The sequence below is a fragment of the Melitaea cinxia genome, chromosome 2, assembly GCF_905220565.1.
Source record: "Melitaea cinxia chromosome 2, ilMelCinx1.1, whole genome shotgun sequence".
In the NCBI taxonomy this organism is placed as follows: domain Eukaryota; kingdom Metazoa; phylum Arthropoda; class Insecta; order Lepidoptera; family Nymphalidae; genus Melitaea; species Melitaea cinxia.
Genome location: NC_059395.1, coordinates 7,778,922 through 7,799,751, shown reverse-complemented (window position 1 = coordinate 7,799,751; position 20,830 = coordinate 7,778,922). Strand labels below are relative to the sequence as shown.

At 36.2% G+C, this 20,830-nt stretch overlaps 1 protein-coding gene across 1 annotated transcript in view; it reads left to right on the top strand.

The window, feature by feature from the left end:
* Positions 1-5,839, top strand: part of LOC123659184 (GTPase-activating protein) — a 38,884-nt gene extending 33,045 nt beyond the window's left edge. Inside the window, exons 14-16 of the mRNA XM_045594441.1 lie at positions 897-1,096; positions 4,226-4,358; positions 4,444-5,839. Of these exons, the coding sequence (XP_045450397.1) occupies positions 897-1,096; positions 4,226-4,358; positions 4,444-5,839 (1,729 nt within the window). The remainder of the gene's footprint in view (positions 1-896; positions 1,097-4,225; positions 4,359-4,443) is intronic.
* Positions 5,840-20,830: the final 14,991 nt, after the last annotated feature.

The window sequence follows — 20,830 nt, the reverse complement described above, 5'->3', positions numbered from 1 at the left end:
TTTTTTCCAGACACAGGCGGCCCGGCCCTATTTTGTTGTAAAATTTATTTTTGACGTCTTCTACCGACCATTTCACATAAGCGAAATATAAATTTGTTGTCTTTATGCTCGATGCTCGATTAAAACTTTTTTCCTCGTAATTCTGTGCCTCTACTAATTCTTAGCAAAAATATTCAATATATTATTAGGTTTTGAAATAATTTTGTTAGCGTTAAATATTTGAACATAAAATGAATTTTATATTCGTCTATGGCTTATTAATATTGTTCATTCATTTGCTCTTTGTGTCACTTTACTATACTTACAATATTACTCTATTGTCTGTGGCCTGAAGTATGCCATATTTGTTTACTATTTAAGAATATTCCAAAAAAATAGAATCTAGAAGAACTATTTTGCATCGGGGCTCGTAGATATTTTAACCTAAATATGTAACTTACATACCTTAACGCTTTTATATAAATTTAATAAAATTAATTATTAAATAATTATTATTTATATAATTGCCGTCGTGTGTACGTTAGTGTTGTGTCAATGACTGAGTCACCTGAGTTTTACAGTTATCAATAAGTCGATTATTTATAGCAATCTTTCCCATGTCTTCTCGACATTTTTTCCCCATTTTAAAGTTATGTAGTAATAACCTATCATTATTTTTAGACTTGTACTTGAATAGAATTTACTGTGTAAAGGGTAATAAAAAAAATAGCCCCATTTTTTCACACACAAAAAAATACTATATGTGTTAGGAATGACACTTAAAATATATCCTGTTGTATAAAAAATATTATAATTGAATATCAACTACCTCTCCCTTTTTTATCCTCCTACCCACAATAACAATTTAATTGAGATTAGTGTATTTTTTTTTTTAAATTTGTATTGTAATTGTGTAGTTGCTCGCGGCCGGAGCCGGACGCGGAGGGCTGCGGAGTGGCTGGCGGCGAGGGCGCGGAGGAGGTGGAGGGCGTAGAAGTCAGTCAAGGCCCCGCGGCGTTGGCCTTCCGCCTCGACCCCGCGCGCGACCTGCAACGCCTGCACGCCCTGCTCGTGGTGCACGTGCACCGCCTGGACGAGCGCCTGCACCGCCCGCCCGGTATACGTCAATACCTGCACCTAGCTTTTGTAAACCTTAACTTCACTTTAACTGAGGTCGGGCACAGTAGAAAATTTCCTGCTCAAAATATGAAACAGCCCGACTGGGGTAGAACTAAGACCTTACAGATGATCACAGCTAAATAATACTCTTTTCAAGCAGTGTTATTTTCCCGTTGGTGAGTAAAGTGACCAGAGCTCCTAGGGGGAATTAGGGATTTTTGCGTTAATCAGTTATAAACAATCATCAAATCACACAAATTTTATCATATTATTAGGATATTACCAGTAGGTGGCGTTAACTCACAAAACACTGAAAATTTAAGAAGTCAAATATCGAGTATTTTGACAAATGAGAGCGTGGAATAGCAAAGCGTAATAAAGCGTATCAGGCTTCACTAGTCTTAATTAAAAGGTTGTGAGCAAAATAATTTACTGCTAGTATATTATGCGTAATATATGTATATAAAATGGGCTATTTGACAATGTGAAAAATAAACTGTAAATTACTGTTATCAGTGTAAATTATGAGTATAAGAATGGTTATTCATTAATGTAACTTAAAAAAAATATTTATTTAAAAATCAATAAATACAAATTCATTTTTTAAGCATATGTCACATGACACAGAACGTTCCAGATTGGTCGGGTTTATGATGACGTCACTTGCTTGTAACCGCATTTACCTTCTTATTGTTTATATGCTTTCGAATTTGTTTTAAAAGATTATCATATATTATCCATTGTTTTTGTGTGATTTATTTGCAATATTTTACAAATTCTGTCAACTTTATACCACGCCGTGGCAACTTGTAAATAAAACAACACTCAGCAAATTATTGTAAACATTTTTTTTTAATCTGTATTAGTGTATGTTTTGTAAATTGTCCTAAAAAAAAAATAAACTTTAGATAACAATTTTGTAAAAGCAGACAGCAGAAACCTGCACAAGTCGACGCAATCATGGCTGGATTATTTTTCAAAAATAATTCCGATTTCTTTGCTTCGGAACTAAATAATTGTGTTTGCTCGCAAACGACGAAAAAAACCGACTCCAATTACATCGACAAGTTGTAGTAGTAGTGTGTCGTACAACGTAAGTAGACAAAAAAATTAACAAACGCACTAGTCATTACGATTTTCGAGGATTTCCCTCGATTTCTCTGGGATTACATCATCAGATTATAGTTTCCTTATTATGGTACCACACTTGGGATATCTCCTTTCCAACAAACCAACAAAAAAAGAATTATTAAAATCGGTTATCGGTTATCAAAACAGCAAAGTATAATAACAGTTCATTGGTAACTTAAATTATGTCATAAAAAAGTAAAATAATGATGAACTTCACTGCAAGCAATAACTTTTATAGGTAATATTATAAATAATAATAGAATCTTTTTATAAAATTTTGATTGACTTTTCTTTGTTGTTAGGAACAAAAAATAAAAATCCTTTTTCGAAGTTTATTCACCGAACGGAATAGTTTTATTTAAAACTCCCAAATATAAATTAATTAAAACAAACAGTCCAAAATTTTCTTCAAGTTCAGAAAAAGTACTATTTTATTTTATTTTTTTCAAGCATATTAATTCATGTTCATGTGGTATGTGGGTGTGTTTATGTATTGAATAAACTAAAAAATAGCAGTCAACAGGGGTTCCAATATACATCATTGGCTTTTTTACTATTAAGCGCAAAATCTTCTGCAAACATTGCATTTTTTCAACATCTTCATTTGTGCATGCAATGCTTGTACTGGATAGAGACACCTTTGATGGAGTAGCTGTAAGTGAAGAAGAATCTTGTTGTAAAGGATTTTCTTTATATAAAGATACATCACTCTCTGATTTTTCATCATCCATGAAGTTGATCCTTTTCTTTATATTAATAGCACCAGATGCAAATGGCTTTTTATGGCAATTTATTTTTACAATGGAGAACTATAACTATACAAAACAGTAGGTTTGAGAGGAGAAATAGCTGTATCTCTTGTTAGGGACTTAGTTTGCACTCTCTTGCTTCTTATACGCACTTTGTTTTTATAAAATGACACTGGACTGATTTTTTAACTATTACAACAGGTTCTGTTAACGTACTTTTCTCACATTTTTGGGATAATTCTGAAATAAAAAAGGATTATTAATTTATTAAATATTCAGAAATTATATTATATTACTGTCTTAGTTAACTGGAATAAAACTCTGGAAGCGTAGAAATAGTTTCAGTATGATGTAGAGACTAAGTTTGCATACTTTTTGTTACAAGCTTCGACTGCAGTAGCAGTAGGCTCATCATTGTTTATTATAGGTTGTTGAATATCTTCACTTTATTTAACAAGTTCCATTCTTTGCCATTTGACAAATGCAGATATGGAATTACCAGCATCATGCATTCTTATAATGCGATCTGGTTGGCAATGACATTTAGAAGGCAAAATTTTATCTTTTAAACTTATTTTCTGGCTGAAACCCATTTTGTACTTTGAGTGTAATGTGTGTTGAAATCATAAATCTGTAGTTACAATTTGCAAGAGACAGTCTGTTAAAAACATTAGTGGTATTATGACCTCAAATTAATACAAATTATTTACATTCAGAATGTAATAAATTATTAAAAATATATAAATATTATGTTTACTTACATCGAAATGGTCTTCACAGGAGAAAATATTTGTACTATTCGCTATGTAATGATCTCTCCGAGAAAGTTGCAACCACTTTCGGCGCACTTTGACATTCTTTGCAACACTTACGAATAATTTTTATGGAGTTTTTATCGACGTATTCGTACATTTTGGAACTGCACACCATTTGTAACTCATTTTATTACATAAATCACGGTTATAATAACACTTTCGTTTTTTGTTTGCAACAAATGTATGTAAATGACAGGTGCCACAGATCAAACTACAGGCAAGTGACGTCACCGACCCCGTTGCAGCGCCATATTGTCAAAATAGCGTATTGGCGAGCTACTTCTTTTAATGTTGTACTTTTCGTTTGATATTTTTCAGCAAATATGTACAAGAATTATACTATACTGGGCTTTTTAATCTCTACTAAATAATATAAAATGGATTTTAAAAACCAGTCAAATAGCCTATTACAATAGTATTTTTATATTACAGACGATATGAGTCCAGAAGAGCGTGAAGCGGAGGCGGTAACTTTACGTGAACTACAAAAAATTATGTTCGACCTCGAGCACCGGCATTGTATATATCGGAGATCTTTAGCGAGAGAAACGAAATATGGTAGCAAGTAAGCATTCATACAAATATAATTAGGTGAATATGATAAAAAAGAAGTGCTCAAAATAAATAACTTGAATTCTGTCAATTTTCAGACAAGCACCGATAGGCGATGACAATTACTTACATCTCGCGGGGGCCGCGAATAACGTAGATAGTGGTTCGTTTTTTTGGCGGCCGTGGCGAGGCGAGTCGTCCCCTACGATCGATCTCGACGGTAAAACTCTTCCGCTACAAACGTCAAACGACATCTGCTCAAGTACCGAATCCTTAAAACTAGCTCGACATGGAGACGAGCGATCTTCTGGCAAATCAAACAAGTCCACCGGAAGCGGTTATCTCACCATGTCTTGCATAAAACATGAACCGTCGGAAGACAGCGACGCTTCGACCGGCAAGCCCGCCCGGCCTCCCAAACCCGCGCGCCTGTCGCCGTCACGCGCTCCTCTCGTGTCGCCCGTCTCGCCGCTCTGCGAGTACGTAGACGTCGAGCTCAAACCGCCAATGCGTAGACCCAAGCCCGATCTCACGCCTGCCAAACGACCAGAACACGACATTTCCAGCCGTTGTAAAGAGTATGAACTCATGGCCAACTTTATGAGTCATGCGCAAACATCCGACGATGATGCGCCACCCGCCGTCCCCCCGCGAGGCAACACGGTAGCACGGGTCCGTTTACAAGCTAAGCCGCTGGATATCGATGTTACAAAATCAGATGAACACGTAACTTTTCGGCACGAAAAGGTCAGCGGCTCGACCACCAGTCTGCCGGAAGGCACCCATTCGGAAGATCGGAGAAATCAATCGGAAGGTACCGACGTTCGGCCCGCTAGTAAAATTGACACCATTTCGAACGACGATAGCCTGCTAGATGAATTGCAACGAGATACGTATTGCGTTTTGAAAGTTTGCGAAGACGAGGGTTCGGAGCCCGATTCGAGTGAAGTGAAACCCGATGAACCGACGGACGTCAAAGAAAAAGAGGAATATGGGATGTTTTCTAGAATAAGTTTGCAGAGAAAATCAAATCCCATCAAAACGCAACCGAGCTCGATGAAACCTCTAAAGACTTCGAATTCTACATCGAACGTACACGACGCCGGATCTCACTCGCGACCTTTCACTGAGAGACTCACGCCGTTCTTTCTCAAGAAGAAGTCCAAGCCGCCGGAGGACGCGCAGGCCTCGAGCAAGTGCTCGCGCAAGGAAGACAACCTGATCGGGCGGCTGACCCCGCGCTTCGGACAGTCGCGGCTGTACGGGCGCGGCCAGTCGCTGGAGCTGGCGCCCGAGGGCCGCGCCAAGCGCATCGAGCGCTCCGCCACCAGCGTGAACATCCCCGCGCGGCCGCTCAACTCGTCCATCGTGGCCAACCTGAAGTTCCTGACGCTGCACCGCTACGGCGCGCCGGACGCCGCGCCCGGCGCCGGCGCGGAGCCCGACGACGACGCGTGGCGGCGCCTGCTGGCCTCCGGCGACATCCGTCTGTGATGGCGCGCAGAGCGGTGCGACTGTAAATTATTCGAACTGTGGTTGTATTTATTGCTATATTTTTCGAACTTCTTTTCGTCGACCTGAAGTATGTGCCTCCTCTAGTTTGTAGTTGTATTTTTTGAATGAGTGTATCGAAGCGGTCGAGTAGATGATATGATAGCGTTAATACTCAAATGGTGCCAAGTATTCTGTGACCCCGTCGGCGGTCGGACTCTCATTCCTCTAGCGCTGTAATACTGCAGAGTTAAATATAAAATACGCTAAAGAGTTATATTAATTATATTTTCTGTGATTGGTGTTTAGTACCCGAGATTGAATCTATCGACACGAAATAGCATACTTTATGTATTTGTGTATTATATTTTATGTAAATTTTAATATAGAGTAATAGTGTAAAGCGTCAAAATAACGATTCCTTCCGAGCACCGATTACTGTAAAATAATTCGTTATGTTACATTTTACTAAGGCTAACATTATTCAAAATAAATTGAATACACTCTAGCACGCTCGAGTTAAAGAAACAGTATAATTTGTGTATATGTGATATATTATCCTCTCTTAATCTTAGAATAGACGATTAATAGATTTGTATCTGATATTGATTCAACATATTTTGAAAAATGAAGCGGTTTAGTTGAATTTTTTTAACTTCTGGTTTAAATAACACTGCTAATGAAGTCTTGCACATCAATTTAATGTACTTAAAATTGATATTGTTAACTTTGCTGTCATGTAACTAGGAATCTGTTATTGATTGTATTAAAAATAATTATTCTAAATGTTAATATAACGGCCTTAGCATTTCAATCATGTCTGAATCTATGGCCTTTGGGAACACCACACTTAATCTGTGATTAACTTTACAAACTCAGCTGATATTTTATAGTTATGTTTAATGTACAAAAATTACTTTTTATTAAAAAAAAAACCATTTTATTTGACTATGAAATTGTCAATTTTATCTGTTTTTAAGCTTAATATTATTAACAACAAACAAAACTAAAAGTTGTTACAAAATTTCATTGTTATATAAAAAAATGGTTATTTGTAAGAAGATAATATGCAATGTACAAATTAATATTTCTTTAAAGTATATTATTATGTTATTTATTTCACCTATTTCACTTTGTTAATAAAATTACAATATAAGTTCAATTTCATTTCTGTGTATTTATTTATTATCTGAAAGCACCACTTATTATAATAATTGTGGTTACTCGCAAACGAAAAAAACCGACTTCAATAACATAGACAAGTAGTACAACGTAAGTTGACGAAAAAAATAATAATAAACTCTCTTAAACGTCACTACGATTTTCGATGGTTACCCTCGATTTCTCTGGGATTCCATTATCAGGTCCTGGTTTCCTTATCATGGTACCACCCTATTATGTATATCTATACAAATAAATAAAATTGGAGTGTCTGTTTAATAATATTAAAATAACCGCTTTTTACTAAAGGCATATGGATGTATACATGGTATATATACCAAAATAACATTTTTAAAAAATTTCTGTCTGTCTGTCTGTTTGTTCCGGCTAACCTCTGAAACGGCTAGACCGATTTCGGTACGGTACTTTCACTGGCAGATAGCTGATGTAATAAGGCGTAAATTGGGCTACTTTTATTTTAGAAATTTATTTTATAACTCTGCGAACAAAAACAAAATTGAATGGAATCATAATACTACTGATAAGATTTATGTTTGTTTCTTGACATCGTCCCCGTGGAATTTAACAAAAAAATTATTGTTCAGTTCGCAGAGTTATAAAATAAAAATAGCCAAAGTTACTCCTTATTACATCAGTTATCTGCCAATGAAAGTCCTGTCAAAAGCGATCCAGCCGTTTCAGAGATTAGCTAATTGATTTTCCCACTGTGCCTAAGAGAGCACTTTAAGATTACTTACATATAGAAAAAAGCCTATGATCAGCAGTGGGGTGGCATGGACTAGCACAGATTTGAATGTTGAGCTCTCGCTGGATACCCGCCATTGAAAGTAAGAGCGTGGCATCAATGTTGCTATCGACAACACGTAATCTGAAAGCATGCCCGTTAACGCTGAAGTTCCTCATGGTTCAGCGCTCTTACCCACACAGTTTGTTCTGTAAGATGTTGCGAAACAGCAATATTCGTTGTATTGTACGAGTGATATCTTTTACAGTGGCCGGTTAATATACCTCGACGGGTGGTAATGGGGGACAGATTACAATTTATGTTTGAAATCAAGACCTTCTTGTGAGCAGCCCTCCGAATGAGGCAGACGTAGTTTCATCGAATTTAAACCCTCGTAGGCACCATTTGCGCGTTTCTCCTTAAGGGGGCCCCTTGTTTTGTAGTGCCGAGTTTTCGAATATAACGAGTGAAGTACATTCTCGAATCACTTGGAGAGCAAATTCAGTGACTGCAAACATGGGCGTACCCACACGGTGGGCAAGGTGGGTTTGCTCCACCCTGACTCGAAGCAAATAATTGATGTTTTGCATTTTAATGCAGAAATTTTAATTAAATTGAGCTATTATTGTAGTAGGGTAGATAGTGCACTGAATAAAAAGTTGTAGTAAATAAAATCATAGTTAATATCAGACAATCGGCCTCTGCTTTACAAAGTACAGGTCAGTCCCCATGTGGGGTGTGGGGTCCTGTTTGAAAATTTAGGCTGGAGCTCCCCTATAAAAACTCCAACAATTTGACTCCATTCAACGCTGGCCGGTTCGCACTGTCGACGTTGCAAAATTTATGAATGGTGTTTACCTTAAAGTAGGTATAAGAAAAGATATTGTCTTTCTGTGTATTTTAACTAACTGTATAATGGGGAGTATTTTGAAGAACTCCTCGATATGGAACCATAGTCACGCTTTTTAACCGACTTCCAAAAAGGAGGAGGTTCTCAATTCGACTGTATTTTTTATTTTATTTTTATGTATGTTACATCAGAACTTTTGACCAGGTGGACCGATTTCGACAAATTTTGTTTTAATCGAAAGGTGGCGTGTGTCAATTGCTCCCATTTAAATTTATTTGAGATCTAACAACTACTTTTCGAGTTATATCTAATAATGCGTTTTTACTTGACGCTTTTTTCGTCGACCTACGTTGTATTATACCGCATAACTTTTTACTGGATTTACTGATTTTGATAATTCTTCTTTTGTTGGAAAGGGGATATCCCTAGTTTAGTACCATGATAAGAAAACCAGGATATGATGATGGGATCCCAGAGAAATCGAGGGAAACTCTCGAAAATCCGCAATAACTTTTTACTGGATGTACCTGTGTGTTTACTGGATGTACTGGTGTAGTATAAATCTGTTAAAGTAAAGACTTATTCTTTTTTTATTTAACTAGGTCGGCAAACAAGCTTACGGCTCTCCAGCAATTGCTGACGCCTGCAACACTAATCCACCCCAGGACCTTTAGTCATCTTACTCACCACAGCAACACAACCTTGCTTGATAGCAGTATTATTTGATCTGTGATCTTCTGTAAGGTCGAGGTATTTCCCCAATCAGGTTACTCCAGATTTTGAACAAGGTATTTCCTGCTGTGGCCTACTTCAGTTACCTTAGAAGTAAACTTAAAAAAAAAACGAGTTATGAATGCTTTTTAAGAGTTTTTTTTTTCAAACGAATATTTCCACCAGGGTAGACATTACCAACGTATTTCGATTTAAATATTTTCATGAATGTGCTGCATTCTTTCCTAACACCTGAGTTTCGGCCTAGCTGAAACCAAAACTAAAGCCGAAACTTGCCTTTCGGCCGAAACCGAAATTTCGCTCGGTCTTTACTATTTTTAACCGTCTTCAATAAAGGAGGAGGTTACTCGAAACATTTGTTATATATATTTAAAATATATATAACAAATGTTTATATTGTTTATGTTCGGGGATAACTTCGTCGTTTATGAACCGATTTTGATAATTCTTTTTTTGCTGGAAAGGAGATATCCCAAGTGTTGTACCATGATAAGAAAACAAGTATCTGATGATAGAATCCCAAAGACAGCGAGAGAAACCCTCGAAAATCGTAGTAACGACTAGTGCGTTTGTTAATTTTTGTCGTCTACTTACGTTTGTCGATGATTACATCGACAAGTACCTAAGATAAAAGTCGGTAGAAGTCAGTTTTTCTTCGTTTGCGAGCAAACACAATTTATTACACACCTTTTGTATAAATATTTATTACGATCATATTAATTACAGAGGTACGTGTCGATTTGCTAATATTACTGCTGGATATAAAAATACCATTTACCTCATGTTTAACTTTCTATTTCTCTTAAGAACATACTTTAATTTATAGAAGAAGAATCAAATAAAAGAATCATACCGAAACAAAATAAAAAATATCTAAAAAAGTAAAAAGGGATTGTATTGTATAGCTATGCAATAAAATGCTTTCACCTTCGACGCATCGCTGGTATCTTAGCGTTTTTTTTTTGTTGTTGTGTCATATCGTTTTGTCCAGTTTTTAAAGCTATTTAATTTTTTTAAGACAACGGCTTTGCATTTGTATGAAGGATCTAAGACTATAAACAGCTGTGTGACTGCTCACAGCTTTCTAATCTAATAATAGGACTAACAGTATGACTGTACACCACGTTTTATGGACTTTTTTCTAAGGAGTAGGTAATAAAACATTGAAAGGTTTAAATGATAGTAAGAAAAAAACATAGTGAGTGTACTGTGTGGCTACGGTACTAAAGAATTTAGCCACCCCCTCTCTTCCCGTGGGTGTCGTAAGAGGCGACTAAGGGATAACACAGTTCCACTACCACATTGGAACTTAAAAAGCCGACCGGTGGCGGGATAACCATCCAACTGCTAGCTTTGAAATACACAGGCCGAAGACGGGCAGCAGCGTCTTCGGTGCGACAAAGCCAGCACTGCGGTCACTAACCCGCCTGCCCAGCGTGGTGACTATGGGCAAAACACATGAGCTCATGCCATTTTTGGCGTGAACTTGTGGAGGCCTATGTCCAGCAGTGGACTGTGATAGGCTGTAATGATGATGATGATGACAAAACAATAATATACAGAACTAATTGTTACTACAATATTGACAATGCCTTTTGTCATAGTCTTTAACTAGATATTTAAAAGGTTTTACAGGTATTTGTGTTGTACCGATATTTTAGATATTACTTACTTATAATTATAACCCATTTTTATAGACTATTTACAATGTGCTTATACTAAAGTAAATATAAAATTACGCAAATTTTAACATAGTCTATAGCGTACCTAATAAAAGATAATAGAATATTATGAAACAGTGTCCCTCGACATAATAATATTGTTTGAAAAGTACTGAATGAATTTTAACACGCTTTTGACATGCTTTTGACCAATACATAGAGTAATTCATGACTCATAAGAAAGGGATTATTTGGTTTTTTTTTTTTTATTATTATTATATATCAACATAATATGACGATAATTATTGAAAATGTCGGAATAAGTCAAGCCGCCTGAGAGCGTTTATCGAAAACACTAACCAAGGTGTAACAAAATTATTTTGCAATATGAAGGTCTACAGAATATACCACAATAGTATAATCATATACCTATATCTTATATATTAGCTTTTTAGATTTGTAGGTAGCAAAACAAATATTCTATAATGAAAAAGAGAAAACACATCATAAACTTTTGTCTAATCGATTGCATCATACGTAAGATCGCTTCAACGGTAAGGAAGACGGAACGGAGAAACTGGCCCTCCTCTTTCTCAAACGCATATTTGCTCACATACCATTTAATATAAATAATCATTTATTTATATAATATATTTTAGGTAATCCATGTCAGTAGTATAATGAATATAATTCAAATACAAACACCAATATAAACATTAAACAATTCATTCATCTAATTAAATTATTTTTAAGACTTTGTGTTTAGTTTTAGAGATAGATTGACTAATAAAGATGAATAAAATGTGACCTTTTAACAAACGTAGCCCAAATATCGAGTAACAACCGCTCTGCTGTAGTAGCTACTCACATTGAGTAGTTGCCTAAAACACCGACGGTTAGCGAGTTCGATTCCCGCTCGGAATGGATATTTATATTTGTACAAATATATCTTTCTGGTTTGGATGTCTGTCCTTTTGGGTCTCCCCACCTTGCCTCGAAGAGCACTTTAAGCCATCGGTCCCTGTTGCTATCATAAACTCGCTTCAGCCTGTAATATCCTACTACTGGGCATAGGCCTCTTTCCCTATGTAGGAGAAGAATCAGAGCTTGATCCACCACGCTGCTCCAATGCGGGTTGGCAAATATATTCCCTACTACGAATATCGATCGCTATCAGGTGTCAAATTACTCTCAAAATTTACAGATAATATTTATAAATACCTCAACGCTAAAAAACACGTTCTGGCAGTATTTATTGACTATAGTAAATAAATAAATAATAAATAAATATCTTATATCATGTGACACGGTCGTCTGTTCCTATGGTTGGTAAGCAACTTATTGCTTGTGTTAGAGGTAACAGTCGACTGTTATAACTATATATTTTTTTATAAATATACATAGAAATAATACATATATAAATACAAATATTACACCCAGACTCAGGCGGGAATCGAACCCGCAACCGGCGGCACAGAAAGCAGCGCCAATACAAACTGCGCTAACGGGCTAGTCGAGTAGAGCCACGCTAAAACATGACATACTTATTGAGAAACTTAATGACTGTGGTATACAGGACTCCTTAAACAATTGGTGTCAAGACAATCTTAATATTCGTAATAGATCATATGTGGTGAAGATAGGCAATACCACCAGTGAAAACGTACGAGTATTAGACGGAATAGCGCAGAGCTCCATACTTGGCTCCTTGCATTATATAACCTATGTAAATGACGTCGTCAACCTAATATCTAACTGTGAAATTAACCAGTTTGCTGACGAGACCCACCTGTCCTGTGTCCTGTGTCCTGTGTAACCGATGTCTACATGCTAATGTTCAAAACTGTTCTTGTAAGACGGTTGAAATAATCAATAAACAAAAATATCTACGATTTATAATTGACGATCGACTAAAATGGACTGAACATATTAATTTAAAAAAAAATTTCATATAAAATTCTATAAGCCTAAAGCCTATAAGTCTAAAGCTTTAAAAAAAAAACTTATTACGAAAATGATTATCATGAGCTTTTTTATTACTGTAATATAATACCAATACATGCTCAGGTTAAATAGATATTACTACTTGAGCAGTTTCATAATGGTGAATACCAACATGTCATCAGGCGTACCTACCAAACAGGTAATGCGTCTCAAGTTGAATTAAAAGTACCGAGTTACAATTATCTCTATGGCAAACAACTACTACATATCAAATACCAAAATTAATAAACGCCCTACCAGCTTCACTAAAAAATGAAATTACAAAAACAAATATAAATTAAAACAATATTTCTTAACGTTAATAAAAATAAACATTAATTCAATGTATATCACCCGTGTGTATCCACAAGCTTCTGCGACTGCATTATTCTATGATTGATTTGTAAAACTGTGGTAAAACTTGAATGGTAGTTGTGTAAAAAATGTTGATCGTATTGTTACTGTAAAGTCGTTATAATTATAATATTAACTTATTTTTGATATTGTGAGCGTACTGTTAGGATGGCCCTCCATTGGTCCTTTAAAAAAAACACTTTATTGGCTGCTGCAAATTAATTTGATTACTGACAACTGTTCTAACACATAATTGTGTTTGCTCGCAAACGAAAAAAAAAAACCGACTTCAATTACATCAACTAGTAATACAACGTAGATCGACAAAAAAATAGTCAAGCAACTACGCGTTATCAAAGATTACTCAAAAAGTAGTTATCAGATCTCGATAAAATTTATATGTGACCACATGATAAACATCAGCTTTCGATTAAATTAAAAATTATCAAAATCGGTACACCCAGTAAAAAGTTATTGCGGATTTTCGAGAGTTTCCCTCGATTTGTCTAGGATCCCATCATCAGATCCTGGTTTCCTTATCATGGTACCAAACTAAGGATATCCCCTTTCCAACAAAAAAAGAATTATCAAAATCGGTACACCCAGTAGAAAGTTATGTGGTATAATACAACGTAGGTCGACGAAAAAAGCGTCAAGTAAAAACGCATTATTAGATATAACTCGAAAAGTAGTTGTTAGATCTCAAATAAATTTAAATGGGACCAATTGGCATATATACAATATACAGGTGGCGTTACTGTCTTTATTTTGATACATAATAACAATTTATGTAACAAATTAAGAAGATTTTGATTTGTTTTACTCGCGATAATTGCTCTTGCTACAATTTTTCAATAAATAAATTGGAATGTTTTCAATATTATTTAATATTAACGTTCACGTGTACCCCTATTACGTGGAAATAAAATATTAAATGGAAATTAATTATACAACTATTATTCTACTTCCTTTGTTTTCCATTGTATTTCTTTTGTTTTGCTAGTTCGTAAGTATTAGATTAGACCTTTTTATTCAATCATCTGTTTGTAAGAATATTTTTTTTAATGTAGAATTAAATACTAGAATAAAAGTTTCCGTAACGAAATTTGTTTATTTTTTTAATCATTTTTATTTAAACCTATTTTTTTTTTTAAATACAAAGAATCTTAACTAAAAACATTAGCATTCAATGGTGTGACAAAAATCATTGTTTATTCATCCGCACACCGGCATTCGATATCGTACTGTTAGGAACAAATATTATATTGATATAATTGTGTTTGCTCGCAAACGAAAAAAAAACCGACTTCAATTACATCGACTAGTAATACAACGTAGATCGACGAAAAAATAGTCAAGTAACTACGCGTTATCAAAGATTACTCAAAAAGCAGTTATCAGATCTCGATAAAATTTATATGTGACCACATGATAAACACCAGCTTTCGATTAAATTAAAAATTATCAAAATCGGTACACCCAGTAAAAAGCTATTGCGGATTTTCGAGAGTTTCCCTCGATTTCTCTGGGATTCCATCATCAGATCCTGGTTTCTTTATCACGGTACCAAACTAGGGATATGCCCTTTCCAACAAAAAAAGAATTACCAAAATCGGTACATCCAGTAGAAAGTTATGCGGTATAATACAACGTAGGTCGACGAAAAAAGCGTCAAGTAAAAACGCATTATTAGATATAACTCGAAAAGTAGTTGTTAGATCTCAAATAAATTTAAATGGGACCAATTGGCACACACCACCTTTCGATTAAAACAAAATTTGTCGAAATCGGTCTACCCGGTCAAAAGTTCTGATGTAACATAAATAAAAAAAGAAAAAAAAAATATACAGTCGAATTGAGAACCTCCTCCTTTTTTGGAAGTCGGTTAAAAATGCAACATATGCAGTATGTAAGCCTGGCAAATTTATACAAATTGTTAAGTCAGCGATAAACCCCGTCGCTTCCATTTTTATTATTTCCATATTAAAGACTATTGTATTTAGTTAGTTCGAGTCCGATTTTTAACCGACTTCCAAAAAAGGAGGAGGTTCTCAATTCGACTGTATTTTTTTTTTTTTTTTTTTATGTATGTTACATCAGAACTTTTGGCCGGGTAGACCGATTTCGACAAATTTTGTTTTAATCGAAAGGTTTTGTGCCACTATTGTAATTAATGTTTTATCTATGAAGGTATATATTAAATAAAGTCTGTGGTTCGCTCGCTTATTCTCACTGAAAGCGTTGTTTAATTAACAGGTTATGGGCCCAGGTCCAAAGGTCGCCAGGTCATCAGAGTCCCAGTGTTCTCAGTTATTATTTTGTCTAGTTGTTTCTCGAGCTAAAGTAGTGAAACATAGTTAAAACTCAAAAAGTACTCAAAGTCGTGCTAAATTACCTCTGTATATTTAATGTGATTAAAATTAAAATTTTATTGAGAATCTCTTAAAAAAGTTTATAAAGTGCCATAATAAAGACAGATCTCCAAGTGAGAGTGTTATCCGTGTACATAAACGGTGAATTCAAACACATTGAGTGTGATACTTAAAACATCGGAATAAACTTCTCACCGTATTATTTCCTAAAAGAACGATAAACAATCATAGTCACAGTCACTGTATACACCAAGAGCGGTGAGTTGAACAGTAAATAATTCTGTACAATTAATTATATTCTGATTAATAGAACTGTATTGGCCGCAAACATTTTTTTTTTACAAATACCCTCGACTGCGTGATATTCATATAGTGACAAAGCGCCTGCAAAATAAATTTGGCAATTACGCGTGATAGCTTTTATTGCTTTTTTGTTGTCACCGTGAATGTATATGATTTTCGCAAAACATTGTTTTACTCCATTTTGATCCTCAGCACACAATTACATCAATAATCGACAATGCCTATCACTAAGCATATTTGGGGATGCTGTGAGGATAATAACGATTCGGGTGACCATCTTGATTGTGTGGTATGCACGAAATCTTATCATTTGGATTGCTTGTCTACCGATGTAAACTTGAGAGATTCGTCTGATTGGGAGTGCCCATTGTGCATTACTCAGCGGCCAAAAAGCAACAACAATGATAACACCCCAGTGCGCTTTAATCCTAATGTCACAATACGTGCTTCTAAGAGGCAGGCGCTGCAATCACCGCCATCAACAATACTGTCAGCCAGTGATTTCCGAAACATGTTTCAAGAGTACGCACTAAAAATATCTTCTAAAATCGATTCACTGTCTACATCTATTGGCGCCGAACTTAAGTCAGTGAAGGAAGAGATGTCGGATATGAGAAACTCTATGGACTTCATGAACTCTAAGTTTGAATCACTGCTTAAAGAACATGAAGAAACCAAGAAGGTCATGGTCGAACTACAAAAAGAAAATAGTGTGTTGCAGTCGAACGTTAGGGATCTTAATGCGCGTATTAATACCCTCGAACAAAACGCGCGATCGGCCAACGTTGAAATACAATGTGTGCCCGAACGAAAATCAGAAAATTTAGTCCATATTGTGACTCAACTGGGTGCAGTGGTCGGGTGTGCTGTCCCGCAGGAACAAATAACACATTGTAGTCGTATCGCTAAAACGAAACCCAATAGTTCGAGACCGAAATCGGTTGTAGTTCAGTTCGCTAGCAGGAAAATTCGCGATGAGTTTCTAGCTGCGTCGATAAACTTCAACCGAGGAAAGTCAAAAGAAGAAAAGCTCAACAGCTCACACCTTGGCTTCAATGGCGAAAAAACTGCGATATACATCGTTGATCATCTGTCCCCCATGAATAAGAGGCTACACGCTGCCGCCAGGTCGACTGCCAAAGAGAAGGGCTACAAACACGTATGGGTCAGAAATGGTCGTATTTTTATGAGAAAGATGGATGGCTCCGATTATATTCTTGTACGCGATTTAGACTCATTGAATAACCTTAAATAGTTAACGATACCATTGTTGTTATTTTGCATGAATCTGGCTATGTAATTTTAAATTCAACTGTTTATCTGTATATTACCAAAATGTTCGAGGCTTACGTACTAAAACTAATATGTTCATACAAAGATTACTTTTGTCCAACTATGATATTATTGTATTAACGGAAACTTGGCTTAATAGTAGCATATTGAATTGTGAGCTGTTTGGTGGGGGATACGTCGTTTACAGAAGAGATCGGGAAACAGCTGGCTTTAGTAATAGCAGGGAGGGGGGAGGAGTATTGATCGCTGTAAATAATCGTATCGGTTCTAGAAGGTTGCAGGAATGGGAAAGTGATTGTGAGGATTTATGGGTACTAGTCAATGGTTCTGTTCCTTTGGCACTGTGTGCGGCGTATCTTCCACCACCGGCAAACTTATCGATAGTAAAATGCTTTGTGGACAATTTCAATCGAATTTCTGACTTTTATAAATCACAAATATGTATTTTTGGGGATTTTAACTTGTCAACTTTGAATTGGGCTTCTGTGGGCAATTTGTCGTACCATTTATCACCGCTTTTTCAATGTTTTGTAGATTTTGTTAACTTAAACGGCTTGAAACAATGTAATAACATCACCAATTATATGGGTAGAACTCTTGATTTGGTTTTAACAAGAATGTTATCTTGTAACGTGCGTGAGGCTATTGACGTGTTGTGTCCTATCGATCCACTACACCCTCCTCTTATTGTAGATCTCTCGTTAATTGACTGTCCCAAATTACAGTACAACGATACCAGCAGACCTAACTTTTATAAGGCTAATTATGACTTAATCAACAGTTTTTTGGCTGAAGTTGATTGGGAATCTTTGTTTGATGGGTGTAAGGATGTTAATGGGTTGCTTGTGAAATTCTTAGAAGTTATAAACAAGGCAGTACATGACTTCGTCCCATTAAGCAAATACGAATAAGTATCCGCAGTGGTTCAGTAAAGATCTAATTAACCGTCTTAGGGAGAAAAATAAGATCAGGCAAAGATATAAAAAATATAAAAATCCTCTTGATTTAATATCTTTTAAATTGTTAACTCAACGTTGCCATAAACTGGCTTCAGCCAACTATAAGTCGTATTTGCAGAACATAGATGGAATTTCAAAGAATCCAAAATTATTTTGGTCCTACGTCAAAGCAAAGCGTGGTGGTACTGGAGCTATCCCTGCTGTCATGATTGATGGTGATCGTCGAGTGCATTCTGGTAGTGACATTTGTAATGCCTTCGCGACCAGCTTCTCCTCGGTTGCTTCTTGCTCCTGTCCTCCTCTTAGTAATTTTGATAATGAAGATGCTGATGAGTGCTGGACAGGGAAATTAGCCTTCTCTAGTGATTGCTTATCGACACTAAGTATATCTCGCAGGCAGATCTATAGAAAATTACTCACTCTTAATGTATCTAAAGGTGCTGGACATGATCGAATCCCACCATTATTCATTTCTCGTTGCGCTTCAAATTTAGTGGAACCCCTTTTTGTCATCTTTAATTGCTCCCTTACTTCAGGAATATTTCCTTCTATCTGGAAAGTAGCGCAGGTCGTCCCTATATTTAAATCTGGAGATGCTGAACTTTTCAGTAACTACAGGCCTATCTCCATCTTGTCCACCCTAGGAAAAGTTTTTGAGTCTTTGGTCTGTCCTGTACTTCAGAGCTATTTTAGTAAATATTTAAATGAAAACCAGCATGGTTTTGTCAAAGGAAGATCGGTAAACACAAACCTGGTTTTGTATGTGGAAGAAATTACAAAACACATTGATAGCAATAAACAAGTCGACGCTCTGTACACTGACTTTAGCAAAGCCTTTGATAGAGTTCCACACCAACTTATATTAAAAAAGTTGACGGCGTACGGTGTTGTTGGTTCTGTCTTGTCTTGGCTAGAATCATACCTTTCTGGGCGTATTTTTTACGTAGTAGTCAATGGCTTTACCTCTACACCACGTGACATAAACTCTGGAGTGCCACAGGGATCTCATCTCGGTCCAATTCTTTTTAACATCTTTGTGAATGACCTTCCCCACTTCATAAAGCATTCTGTCCCTTCCTTATATGCTGATGACCTTAAGTTATGGAAGGTTATTGACACAGAAGAAGATGTCTCCCTTCTACAAAGTGACCTCAATGCTCTTGTGCGCTGGTGCGGAAGAAATGGTATGGAGCTCAATATCAAGAAATGCAATCACATAAAATTCGCGAGAAAATTGTTTCCCATCTCATCGGTCTACTTTATTAACGGTGTGAGTCTAGAAAAAGTTGACGTAGTAAAAGATTTGGGAGTATTTTTGGATGGCAAAATGACTTTATTTACTACTTTATTACTTATGTGCTGTGTGGCTACGGCACTAAAGAATTTAGCCACCCCCTCTCTTCCCGTGGGTGTCGTAAGAGGCGACTAAGGGATAACAAGGTTCCACAACCACCTTGGAACTTAAGAAGCCGACCGATGGCGGGATAACCATCCAACTGCTGGCTTTGAAATACACAGGCCGAAGACGGGCAGCAGCGTCTTCGGTGCGACAAAGCCAGTACTGCGGTCACCAACCCGCCTGCCCAGCGTGGTGACTATGGGCAAAACACGTGAGTTCACGTTATTTTTGGCGTAAACTTGTGGAGGCCTATGTCCAGCAGTGGACTGTATAGGCTGTAATAATGATGAAAATGACTTTTGTTCCGCATATTGAAGGCATGGTTGGGAGAGCTTCCAAGCTGTTAGGTTTTGTTATCAGAAACGTCAGGGCATTTAAGCGCTCATCAACCAAAATAGCTCTCTATAATAGTATTGTGAGATCAGTTCTTGAATATGGTAGCGTGGTATGGCGCCCACATTATGTTTGTCACATATTACGTATAGAACGAATTCAAAAGCGGCTGGTTCGGCATTTAGTTTTCAATCATTACAGAGACAAGAAGTACTACTCTCGTATAATGATATTTTAGAGTCACTGAAAATGCAAAGTTTAAACAGCCGACGTGACTTACTTGATCTCTGTTTTTTCTATAAAATTATGAGAAATTATCTAAGTTGCCCAGCTCTTTTGGAAAAATTTATGTTTAGAGTCCCTCTTCGGATACCTCGCAAGCCGGTTGAGCTACTCTTTCGTCCACTTCGTAGAACAGTTTTGGGTGCAAACTCGCCAATCTCACGAATTTGTACGCTCTATAATAGGTGTGGGGGATCGATTGACGTACACTGCATGTCTCTAACTAGATTTAAAACAGAAATTGCCAATAGGCTGACTTAGTGGTTATTGTAATTATTATTATTATTATTATTTTTTGATTATTAGTCTTGGTGTTTAGCACATAATTTAGTTTCTAAGAAATTTTCTATTGTGTACATAATAATTATAAAAAGCATGTGGAGTATACCTGTAACTGGTTGTGCAATTAGCACAAATAAATTAAATATTATACTGTAGATGTAAGTAACATTGTAACAATCGTTGGTGTACCAAATAAATAAATAAATAGAATAGTGTTATTCAGTGTTTGCAATAAAAGTTTGCAAGAATGACAATGAACTATCTAGTAAATGTTCCAAAACTAAA